This window comes from Bombus pyrosoma, linkage group LG6 (assembly GCF_014825855.1).
Source record: "Bombus pyrosoma isolate SC7728 linkage group LG6, ASM1482585v1, whole genome shotgun sequence".
In the NCBI taxonomy this organism is placed as follows: Eukaryota; Metazoa; Arthropoda; class Insecta; order Hymenoptera; family Apidae; genus Bombus; species Bombus pyrosoma.
This window is the reverse complement of record NC_057775.1, coordinates 17,109,542-17,122,990: the sequence shown is the minus strand read 5'-3', so window position 1 is coordinate 17,122,990 and position 13,449 is coordinate 17,109,542. Positions and strand designations below refer to the sequence as shown.

At 42.5% G+C, this 13,449-nt stretch overlaps 1 protein-coding gene across 1 annotated transcript in view; it reads right to left on the bottom strand.

Moving 5' to 3' along the window:
• LOC122568168 (protein groucho-like) overlaps positions 1-11,730 on the bottom strand; it is an 84,670-nt gene extending 72,940 nt beyond the window's left edge. Inside the window, exons 1-2 of the mRNA XM_043727577.1 lie at positions 11,595-11,730; positions 4,829-6,586 (exon numbers count right to left, since the gene is read on the bottom strand). Of these exons, the coding sequence (XP_043583512.1) occupies positions 4,829-4,894 (66 nt within the window). The 5' untranslated portion in view covers positions 4,895-6,586; positions 11,595-11,730. The remainder of the gene's footprint in view (positions 1-4,828; positions 6,587-11,594) is intronic.
• Positions 11,731-13,449: the final 1,719 nt, after the last annotated feature.

Below are 13,449 nucleotides of genomic sequence, written 5' to 3'. Positions count from 1 at the left end.
GCCGTGTTCTTGGATCTTGGGGTGAGAAGCAGATGAAAAGAAAAAAAGGAAAAAAAGAAAAAGAAAAATAGAAAAAGCTGGTTACCTGAGTTGCGATCGACTATGTTTACTTAGCATTGTCAGCCTCGATTGTTTGACCGGCTCGTTACAGCAGGTACTCCTACTTTTATTGATCCTTCACAGTTTCGAATAATATTTTTTGAGCAAACGCGATTCGTTCTGGCGCGAATGCTATTCACAAGACTCACTTTTCAGTGAAAAGACATCTAGCTATAGATATAGGGGATCTTTGTTCGAGAAATAGAAACTTGGATCGGAAAAAGTTAGTTCTAAATGTAAAATTAGTTGCATATTTGGAGGGCGATAGATATTTGGAATGGCGGAGAAAATTGCAGTTCATATAATTATGAAGATATGTGCGTAGTATCATAGAATCAACTATATATATAGATAGGAAAATGAGCTGAATAATTTTAAATTCATAAGTATATAAATATATGCCTTTATACGTTCAATTAGGTATATACACATTAGATTGTGTGAAAAGTGTCTTTCCTTCGCAAACGTGTTTTTTGCAACAATGCACCTTCATACAAACGTGAAAAATAGTCTGTGAAATGTCGCGGTGTTCATCTCAAGAGAACAAAATGGATCGTACGTAATTCGACAAAATAATATAAAACAAAAAACATTGTGCGTCTGTTATTTCCTTATAAAACGAAAGAAACTTTTCGGACAACCTAATATATACGTATATTCTATTGCAGCCACGTTTGCACTTTCACACTACCTCACAACGCTCTAACGATTCTCTCTCTTTCCTATCGCACCAGCTTCCTGCACAAAATCTATACCATACGTCATTCTGCATCTAAATGCCCAGTATGCATATTACATATGTTCTTAGAATCGTTTCTCAATCAATATCATAACAGAAACACTCGATTCTTTTCATTCGATCTTCAAGCATCATTCGCACTACATTTACAGATGAATCATCATTCCATCACATAAGCTCTTCACTAACCTTTTCGTAGGGATCAAGAATCTCTACATTAGACATACCGTTACATGTAGCGTATACTATAGTGTATGCTGTTCTCTAGAACAATGGCTATACTATAAAATTCTGCTTTTTATACCTGACAGCTTTCTTTTCAACGACAAAGCCCGGAATTATATTAATCATATACAATTTTATAGAGTCTATAGTTTCAACTAAACGCACTTTCACATCGAACGCGTTATGAATCATTAATCGGTTACACAGCGAAAAGAAGCGTGCCCGATAACACGCATATCTTACGATACGATTGAGACAATGAAAAAGCAATTGTGCAATAGAACATCGAATAAAAATGGATCACCCAAAGCAAGCTTTTAAAGCGAGCAGCAAATCTGCTCCACTTCCGATATACCGTATTGGAAATGTTCCAGCACTTTCAAATAATTCCACGCGACAGAAGTGTCTCCTCTTATCCAAGATTTATTTCCTTCCCTCTCCTTTCTTTTTTTTTCTTCCTTCGATTCCCGCCGTTTACTCGGTCGGTAATCGTCGATACATCGACCTACCGGTACCGCGCTATAGCAAACATAATGTAATTGCGGATATTGGCCGGCGGCGGTCACGATACACGCATTTATTTTCGTCGTATTCCCGACGAGCTTTTCCGCCTCGGCTCGCGGCCTGTTTACGGCCAAATGGAAATTTGCACGCCGGCCAAATATTATTCCGTCGGCGACCCCAACGCTCGTTCACAATCTCTTTTCCTCACTGTGCTCGCCCAGTTCAGTCATTCGTTCGTTCGTTTTTCGACCGTTTCTGCGCCACCGTCCGTCTATCCGTCTGTATATAGCACGCCCATGCTGTGCAACGCAAACACGCAAGATATACCAAGCCTTGTGAACAAACGAACTAGATGGAAACAATATACAGTAGCGCTGCGTAAACTGACCAGGGGTCGTGACCTTATCATGAGAGGTATAATTCTAAGAATGCCGCAATATCTGTCTTTCATTCAATGCATTTTCACTCAATGAACTAAGCCACTTGGTTTATTTTGCGACGAGAATAACAAAAGTCTGTTAACGAAACAAAATTCCAACCAGCTGATGCGATACATATTATCGTATAAGCGCTGTCGTAAAATCAGCAAGGAGTTGAGTTACACGGTTGGACTGTCGAAACATGTAATTTGAGATATATTTTGAGAGATAAGGAACTCGAGCTACTTTCAGAACGAAATCTTTTTCGTCTTTTTAAAAAATATTCCTGATATAATCTACAACTACAAATCGACGTTCACTAATATGACGATTGTTACTAAAGAAGTACGAACATAATTTCTCGTAATTTTAGTGGAAAATTGTAAACAAAATACCAGTTCACACATGACTTTTCTACATAGGCATAAGGCGCTTACCACAAGACACGTACAATCCTGACAATCATACTACCTAGTAGATATATATCTATACTACTATATAATGAATTCAGGGTCTGAGCGAAAGGTCCAAAAACTAAACGAAGGGAAAAAATTAGATTCGCGTCAATTCCATCGGACGCGTATTTATACACAAGAGGAGTGCATAGGTATTTAGCGCACAGACGCATGAGCAAACTTCGTCTCGCGCGCGAGTCAGAGTTCCTGCCGCGTGTGTGTACTTTGCAGGAAGAGAGTGATGGAGGTAGTGACGGAAGGGAAGGGCGTGTAGAGAGTGGAGAGGGTGATGGGTGCAGAACGTGGGTAAACTATCGAGAGAAAATAAATACGGGACCGGATTCATTCGACTAACGATCCGAAAGAGTTCGTCTGGCAGAACGAGTATACGCGCGCGCGACTCGCTTGCCGTCGCAACCGTTCCGACGACCTGCCCCCCAAAAAAATGAAAAAACGTTCTGACAGTACTTTTCAGGTCTACCTTTTTTATTCCGTTTGAGTAACGCCGGTGCACGAAGGGGAAAAGGCGGGGAGAGGGGAGGGAAGGCCATAGACCATAGGCTACGAATTCATCTGACGGCAGAAAGAGTCTATGGAGCTGGCACCCATATACCGGTCGATATATCGGTATCTCGAATTAGCATGGGTAGAGGCTCCGCTCCAACCGGTGCTGCAACGAACGATACTTATCGAAAGTACGCTCGCACAACTGAAAGGATTTTCGAACGTGAGGATACACGATGCATACTCGATATCCGTGGCGAAATGAGACGATGAATTGCGAGAAGTGTGGAGACAACATTGTATGTACGTGTAGGAATATGGGGGGCGCAACGTGTCGAGAGGAAGCCATTACGAGATGGATACTCCGAACTAAACTTTGTCTAATTTTTATTTGACACTTTTTTCGAATAGTCGCACCACTTGTATACTGTATATATGTTTGTTGACTGAAAATTATAATGGTGTAAGCTAAGCTAGCTTAGCAGTATTTTTTGTAAAATAATGTTCTATCTTTGTTATTATAAGAATTATAAAGAATATATTTGACGTGTACGTAAAAAGTATTAGGTATAGCATATCAGATATAAGTATCATGGTAAAGAAAGAATTTATAATTTATTGAACTACGATATTGAAAGAAGCTGTATAAATTAAATTACGTCTTTATATTCAAGTTCTCAAAATTTTCACTTGCTCTATATGAGTAAGATATCCTGTGAATTTCAACTCGTCATTTGTTATAAGACATTGATACTCAATATTTGTAAAGCACTTGGTTAATACGTTCCATAATTTGTCATTCAGGTCAAATGATTCACCAGTAATTCACGTAGTATATTTGTCAGATATATTTGTTTAGTAACTATATTGCGCATAATGGTCATAAAATTATAAAAATTATTAGTGTAAAAAAAAAGAATCTAATCGAAAATATCAAAATATACATCATCATTATGTATTTCTTTTTACATGCAAAAAATTAAACAAAATGATTATTCAAGAAATTTCAGGTAGAAAGAAAAGAGCATACAGTCATTCGATGACTGATTACTACCAGATGCAATTTTTGCAACCTTATTCTTTACGACATACAAATTTCTATCTTGTTGTAATGAGGAAGGTTAAATTTAATTTCATCGGTTTGGTTATAGGTGCACTCCTGCTACGACAACGATGCGTCCACGGTGTATAAGTATATACAGGATAATATCGGAGGGAAACCGACTATGGTTAATCGTATCTGACCACGGATCTGAATGTTTTCACGGTTGCTTTGTGCTGTTAATCACTATCTATTGATAGCAAGATGTAGCGAGGTCACCGGTTCAAGTTAATCGACCTCATCACTTCGCGTATAATTTCCCGATAAATAGAAACTTAGAATGTACGATAAGCGATCAGAGCGGAAAGGAGGAACAATTGCGTTGACGACTCGCAGAAAAATCTATCGTTCAATATGCAAACGGTCTTTGTGCAATTGTCTCACGGAAATTGTAAATACGATAATTAACTACCGCGTAAACGATAGTTACACGCTCATTACATACACATATCAATAATTCCGAACTTACTTCCTAGAACGTAAGAACACACAACTGTATAAGAATTTGCACGAGCACGTTGAAAGTTGATCGTGTCTGTCTGTAGCGTCGGATCGAATCATACGGTTCGACGCGACTAAACGCGAAAATCCAAACGCTTCGCCTCGTGAGCTCAATACAAGATGTCTCAATACTTCAAAATCCTTTGCTGTTTTATTTTTATCGCGATTGTCGTGTCAGTCATTCCTATCGAACGTGTAAGTACGTAAGAAGAGAAGGAGGCAAAGAAAAAAAAAAGAAAAGAAAGATCGACAAGCGAGAAAGAGAAATAAAAGCACTTACCGGGTGCCGTGCCGCAGCTGCCACAGCCACAGCTGCCGCAGCGTTTATACTGGCACTGGGGTACATCTTATCGTCAGAGGCCCTCGAAGAGGTTATGTTGCTTCCTCCCGTCACGACGAAGTCCTGTCAGGAGTAATGGATATGTCTCCGTTATCCTCAGGTATATCCGGCAGTATCCCAGGTCATAGCCAGTATACACTATTATTCACTGGTCAGCAATGAAAAACGAAATAACGGGAGAAGACACAAGACAAGAAAAGAATAGTCGAAGCTAGAGCACACACTAAGCACTGTCACTTTCTTCTTCGAGTCGTCTTTCTCGTGGCAGCCACTACTCACTTGATACTCGTTTCACAATGAATATACACCGCGAAGAAAGCCAACATACGCTACTCGTGTACGTTTAGAATAGGAAATAATACTTACGATGGTATCGAATCACGTTAGAGTTACACAATACGAATACCCGACGGCACACACATGTAAGACGTAACTCCGAACGATCTACCCTCGACGACGGACGGGTATCAACTAATCAACCGCAGAGTCGAGGGGAAGCTCTTCCCTCTCCTTCTCCCGCACCGTCGTCCGCTACGCCCTCCCACTGCTTACCGCGACACCACGTGGTCTCCCCTTTGCTCGTCTTTTCCATCTCACTCGTTCCCATCCAACCGCACAGTCGTTCCCTCTCTTTCTCACTCTTGCACCTCCGACAATCGGCCTCTTAGCTCGTTCGTCTCTTTTCCGTCTGGTCTGGTCGGTTGCGCGCGCGGCATAGACGGGCTCTTCGTATACTACGTTTCAGCTAGACAGGGAATCCGTTCGTCGCGATCCGCTTTGCATTTTTACTTACACAAAAACGAGATTTGCACGCGGTAGATCTTGCGGTGAGTTTGTAGCTGCATTACGCCGAGCGCGTATTAAATTATTACTCCAGACACGCTGAACATTGCTAACGCGCGCCGGAAAACCTATGTTAACCTTCCTCTTTATTACATGCAAATTTGATCGCTTCATAACGAATGTCGCTACCGCGATTCCTTCCCCATGCATTTATTAAATTAAATTACCTGCAGGCATCCAGAATTATTTTCAAACGATTATCCTTGCGTCTCGACGCGCATGAAGATTCTCCGCCTAGCTTCAAATCGTATCGAAAAGGAATTCAAACAAACTACAATTACCATCGGCTTGCTCGTCCGTCTCATCCCAACTTCAAACCGAAAACGAACATTAAACAACAAGGAACCAGATATGCAAAACTTATTTTATGCTACAAATAAAGTTATTTTCGTTCCCCGAATCTCTCTGCTTATTCTTCCACCGCATCGTTCCGGTACAATCGGCGAAACCTTCTACCGTGGACCCGCGCTTTTCGGTTAGTTTACATTCGTCCCGTTTGTAGCCACGAACCTCTCAGATTGGAGTTTAGCCTGCTCTCGGCTCATCCGTCATCCTCGTCACGCTCGTTTAGTTTCTCTCATTTTCGTCCTCGCTATCTCACCGCCGCCAGTCCGTTTCATCCTCGACCTCTTACTTGTCGTACACCCCGCCTTCCTCTCTCCCTAACCCTCGACCACGTCGATGCCTTCTCTACTCCGCTACAGCCTCTTTTCGTCCCAGTGACTCCAACTCAACAGTGTGTGTTCTACAGTCGGCGTGTATACGTGTACACGCGTGCACGCCCTGTTACAAGCCTCGACGTTCATCCCCTTTGGATAGGGTGGTAACCATCGACGACCTTTCCGCCTCAACTCCCTGCAAACAATTATTATCACTTTACCCTTCCTGCACTCGGCCCGGTGACGCTTAATCTTATCGTTATTTAACGGGAGAAAGAAGAACAAGGGTACACGAGGGGAAAAGAGGGAGAAAGAGACTTCTCGGATAGAAGACGAGACGAGCGAGTAGTTTTAACGAGCGGTGACACGCGAGCCGTGTTCGTCACGAAAATTTCGCGTACGCCAGAGCAAATGGAAGAAGAAATTACCGGAGCCCGCTAATGATACCGTGGCCAGGCAACGTGCACCCAGCGACATGCTTTAGCAACTGTAATTCGAGCTAATCGTTGCGCACCGTGCTTGCGGACAAGGGGGTGCATTTTTTTTCTTGTCGACCGTTTCTCTGTGTCGATGTCTTGCGGCAATAACTTTGTTTCCACATCGCGCTGCGTATCGTTCGGCGGCTCTAATTATAAAATATTAGCATTTCTTTAACCTATTCATGGTGAAATAAAATTTGGAGAAATTGGGAACAAAGGATTTTGAAAGTAATTTTGTTACAATTACGATTTTATTATAGTATTAATAGAACGGTAGATACTTTTAACTTCTCGTGAGCAATACGATTTAATAATTCTATTATATATAAGATATGTACTACATATAACAATAATTAGAATGTTAAATTCTTCTAACACTTTCTCTAATTCTTTTTCCATTCGTTTTACAAATTTCTTTAATGTTCGATACATGAAGTTTTTTACAAACGTTCTTGTGTTCGTTCACATTGCAATTGAACGTTTAATTAAAATTTCACAGCTAATTAATCTAGCGTCAGTAAAATTAGACGGCGATCAAACCGACTGTGCCGAAGATTAATATACTCTCGATCGATAGCGAAACAAAAAAGGCTTTTAAACGTCGATTTCCATGTTAGAAAATCACTCGTACGCCGATTAAGCAAACGCATAATTACCGATATAGGATTAATTCGGTCGTTTTCTGGTTTAATTGGTTAATATCCACGAGCGTTTTGTGAAGTCATACAGCACGAGATCGTTTCGTTTGGCGGTACAGGATACAGAAATCTGTGCCGCATAATTCGAGTCGGCGCGAAAGCTGGAAAGAAACACGTCATCGCTTGTCATCGAACTAGAACGCTCGATACGAAATTCCTATCTTCTGACATATCGACGACACGTTTAACCGGATAATCCAACGACAAAAATAGGACGGTTCTCGCCCGAATATTACGCGGGCGTACCATTAAAAGCTGTAGATCGCACTTTTTCCCACCCTTCTTCGCAACCTCCTACGCTTTTACTTCGTGTTTTCGAATGTTCGCGATGTAACGCGAGCGGCGACAGATCGCGAGTAAAAACCGGTTGCCTTCTCTCGCAAACAAAACCGAGTTAACGCCGCATTTTACGATGTCGGTTTTGACGAATGTGTGACGTTTTCTCAAACATTTCTCATTTCATCGTATTTACCGAACATTTTAACGACCATCTCTTCTCCCTTTTTCTGCACTTATTTCGCCGGAGCTTCGTGATAGAGCCGCGTAGATGTTTCATCCTCTCGTGCCTTTCGTGATCTGTTGTTTCAGTGATTCATTGTTTAAGATCTTTTAGAACCTATTTCGTATTTTATATTTTTATATTTTAATTATATTTTTATTATTTGCAGGGTACATATACATATATTTTATTTGTAGATAGGAAAAATTCATTCAAAGCTATAAAAGTTCTAATATTGTTATTTAATCTACAGATCTTATACGTAGCTTTGAAAGAAAATGGTATACTGTTAAACATCCTGTCCTATACCAACAGCGTAAGTAATGTCCAGGTAGAAAAGTATTAGGGTAATTCAGGTAGAGATAAACGCTTGGAAAATGCCATCCAAGTAAGTGCCATTTAAGTTCTTAAGCTGTTTGTAAAAATCACGGTATGGCAATGCTTAGTGTTATAGACATAGTGATCGGACGTTTTGGAATTAACTGTGCCGTACTTTCCTAAAAGTTTAATAAAATTCTCTTTTACTTCTTTACGCTACGACATTTTAATAATACATTTTAATAACGTTGGCTATAGTTCTAATCTATAAAGACGATTTCGAAACTAACGTATAATAAATCCATTGTGTCAATGAGTAGAGCTTAACATCATTGTCGTTATTATTATCATTTAGAATGAAATCACGATCAATTCGCATCGTGTTCGCCTCTTTCAGCTATGATATCAGTCTCGGGACGGTTCGGTCCGTGTGCCTATTTAAACAGTCACGCGGCCGGACTCGCGTTTATCAATGAGGATGACGAATATTTAGGATCATCGATGTTTATAGTTTGTTTAACGCGAATGTTTGTCAACGCATGGTTTATTAATGCCGACAGAATTTCTCCGTTCACACGGTGTATTTATTTACATCGGTCTATTGTTCGGTGGGTTCGTCGGGGGCGAAATTGATCGGCGTACGTCGAATCGATTGCCACGGTACATACGTGATAATTCTAGCGTGATCGAAAGATTACACGATTACCAGCGTAACGCGTCCCGTGCATGCGAATCTCTATCGATTCGCCGAAGAAAAACAGCCTTTCCACGCGTATCTACGTGTATCCGTGTGTATAATACAACGTTCCTTCCAATGTTACCTACTCACGCAAACACCTTTCGAATATTAAAATGAAACGTGCTTGTTAGACCGAACAGGTATAGAAGTATACCTAGCTCATAACCTTTCTACCTTTAAAATCAGCATTTAAAAAGAAATATTAGGGAAACGAAAACTGTCAATGAAAGGCGAAGAGAGTTTCACCTGGACAAACCGTAAGTACATACGGGAAGCGAATGCGAACCGGTTTATTTAGATTCGGTGGCATAACGTTCGATTTCAGTGAATCGCATGTCGAGCGAATTATCGCGACAGGATCGAAGACAAAGCGGGAATGCGATCACGGATGGCAGATAATCGTGGAATGTCTGACGTGGACGTGGAACGTGACTTCTCGACGACGACCACGTCCACGACAGAAACGCATGTCTCCTGTACGAGTTTGTCCGACTGTGTACGCTTGCTCCCTGCCGTGTACGTGCAGTTGCCCGGTTGGAAAACGTGTTTATTGGTTAATTGCATCATTCTTGCCAAGTGCCCGGCTGCCAATTGGCTCGGCCATCAATCGCTACGCGCTGGGTACACGTCCGCTCGATATCCGGCGAAAGCATTTCGCTCTATACGCCACTCTGCAACGTATATACGTAGATATGTGTACATATACACTTCGACCGACCACTCTTCTTAACGATCACCTTTTTCGACTGGAAAGTGGACGGGGATACGGTATGAGGTTGGTTTGGTCTCTTGCGCGTAATCGACGCTGTTTTGTTACCTGGATAATTATCAGCGGCCGAATAAACCGATCATTGTCAGGTCGGTTTATGAAACGGGCCAATTTTGGATCCGGCTTCGGCATCCACGGCAAACTTTAATCGAAATGATATTTATTCGAGCAATTTGACTAATTGACGACGCCGACCGATCGGATATGTAATTCGGATGGTTAAGTAAATTTGATCAGTGGTCCGACTGGGCATTGTTTTAAATGGGCATGGAGCAATAACGCATCAATCTCCGAGAAAACATTTACTCCTTAAGATGGATGGTACGATGGATTTAATGTCCACGTGAATATAATACGTAAAAATGAAATATTTTTTCTCTAGATAATACCTACATTTGTTGAAACATTTTCTCGTATCACTAATAACGTTAATTACTAATGAAATGAAAATTTAAGCGATCGTAAGGATAAAATGGATTTGACGTGCATTTGAAAAATCATACCTTAGTAAAACAGATTATTGTCGCATGCGAAATATCTGATCCTTAAATACAGAAAGATTAAGTTGTTCGAGCTTGCTCTTGTAGTAAGATTCTGATCGTGAATGGTTTAACTTTGATTCCGATTTACTCTACAAACCTGTGATCATTCGTCCATTTCGATAGCCCGTGTATATGCACGGCGTTTCGGATAAAAACTTTAACGAAGATCGGCCAGTTTTGAAATTTATACGTATACATTGGCAATAGCTGCGGCGTGTGTTTGGAAAACGATCAAAAAATGATTTTCCGCGAAAACACCTATAACGCCGCGATCCGATGTGGCCGTCACTATTTCCACGCTTCCTGATAACCGACACACCAGCATACTGATATCAGCTGGCCGCGAGCGCGAGAATTAATTGCCGAAGCGGCAATAGATCAAGCGGAAAGTTTTATCACCCGGCGCAACCGCACGGGTTAGGTCGCGTCCGCTTGCTACTGTTAAACGGAAAAGTTTCACGATCACCCTGGGATCTTTGGACCCGCCTTGACTACTGCTCGGATTTGATATATGAAAAGTCATTAGAATCCTATCTGAAGGCGTTCGTACGGAACAAAGGCGGCTCGGTCGATAAAACCGGGGCAAAAAATAATTTCTGCCGCGTGTCGATAACGCGCGTATATACACAGTATGTACGGAAGTGGGGAAAAAGCGACGAAAAAGGGTGTTCCTTTGGCTCGTAGAAAATGCTTTTTATCGTCCACGCTCCACCTGCGTTCCCGTTTTCCGTCGGCGAATGGGACAAAGGAAAACGAAAATGGAAAAAAGGAGAGGGCAACGACAAGAACGAGAAACAGACTATAACTTTTTAATATATTATCGTACTCCTTTTTTCCTCTTTTTATCGTGCTTTAATCATTTCCCTTTGTCAAACAACCGCAACAACGATAAACGCGGCCGCGGTTCATACATATACGCGAACACGGTCAGATAGCATACGGCTGAAATCGAAAAAACCGCGCGTTCTTTCGCGAGGTAACCTCTTAAACAGGGAACGCTCCGACTACGACATTACGGTAAGTGCAAAATAAAAAAGGCCTGGCTACGGGTACGATATTAAAAAAAAAAAGAAAAAAGGAGAAAGGGGAGAAACGACGGGAGAAATCAGAAGGAGTGTTTTCGTCACGGCACCGAGGCGAGGAGAAATGACATTACATACCGTGAAGGCGCGATGCAGAAAAAGCTCTTGAGCTTCGAGCAACGCTTCGCGCCCGTCGACGACACCACACCAGTCGACTACACAGCAGCGCCGTCGTCGACGACTGCAAAAAACTGCTTGAAAAGCTTCAGGCTGCCTAGCTCGAATGATCGCTTGGATCCAAGGTACGCGATTATACGCGTATATACGATTGACGCGTGCAGCGAGCGTTTACGCGTTTAGAAGTGGCTCGTTCCTTCTCCACTGACTACGCCAACTCGAAAGACAATAGCGTAGAAATAACTCTATACGCGTCGACGACAGATGTAGCGACCATGACGCGACTATTTATGTGTCGATATCGAAGATACATATGTGAAAATCGATTTCAATGAAATTTGTATGTGATAAGGATTTTATTAGACGAGAGAAAATTCGATACATCACGGAATATAAACGGTTTAGCGATTTTCTGTCGAATTAGAGGCACAAATTCGTATTAAGTTGATGCTCGATCGAGCGAACCTCGACAAATATCCACGATCTCGATACAGCGCGAACTTTAATTTGACGAAACGTCGTGCCCAATCTTTTCTACGCCATTGGACACTCGCTACGAATTACGTATACAGATACAGACTCGCGCATACGTACATGAGCCCGTTGGGACTGTGGCTAGCAAGAAGGGTGATCTTTCGAAGGTTTACAAGTACACGGCATTGAAATATATATGTATACATACAGGCGTAACGGTACGTCACGGGAAAACTGTCAACTCCATCTATAGCCTATGGAAAATCATGAAGCACGCTCCTGTTTCACCGTAGAATCAAAGACGCGACAATAGTTTTCCGATGCGGCGGTCTATTTACGACGCCAGGAACGGTAAAGTTCTTCGAGTTGTTGCTACGTTGCGGTCCTATGCACTGGTTAATAACAAACACCGCGAACTGTTCTCTCCCTCCCATAAAAACTGATCGTCGAGACGAGAGATACGGAGCGACGAGTTCTTTGGAGTGCGTAAAGTACCAAGGGTAACGCGCGTGCTAAAAGGACAGTCTCGGTGAAAGAGCAACAGAAGGAAAAAGAGGAAGAAAGAGCGAGATTGAGAGCGCGCAACTCTCCTCTCGCGGTGAGGAACAACGTTTCGATTCGTCTTTTAGCGTGCCGATGATCGTCGAGACGCCTTCGCTGCCGCAAAACCATAATTCCCTATTGGCGAGAAGAAACCTCGGCCGCTTCTGACGACCTCGGTTACTTTTCATCCGTCAAAATTCAACGGGCGCAGACACAGCGGTATGTTGAGACGCGTAAAGAAGAAACGAGGGACACCGATAGTGGAGGGACGAAGATGAAAGAAAAGGAAGGGGGGATGGAGTGTATCGCCTGCCAAACAAGGACAGACGGTCGAACACGGTACACGGCGCGAAATGCTCTTCACTGATTTCCTTCTCTAAATATGGCCGCCTTCGTACATCCTCTCTTTCTCTATACCGGTGCGGCTGGTGCACCCCCTTCCGATAACCACCCATAACCGCCCCTGCTTGCCCGAGGTTCTACTTGATTGCCAAGGCGTCTTAACCTCGGCCTCGGTTTGTCCGCGCGGACTTTCTCTACGTTTGCACGATGAAAAAGCATCGTTTCGGCCTATAAGAGACGCGAGCCAACCACAGCAACCAACCTGGGCGCAGAAAAATGCGAGGCGACGCCCAGTGGGCGAATAAAGAGGCGTAATCGAGAACGAAAAAGGCCAATCCTGCCGGAAGAGCGCAGTAACTCCGACCAACTGGCTTCCATATGGAACGCGCTGACAGCCGTTCGTTAAGTCCGCGCGGACTGTTTCCCCAACCTTTATTATGCCTTTCTACGCGCCAGT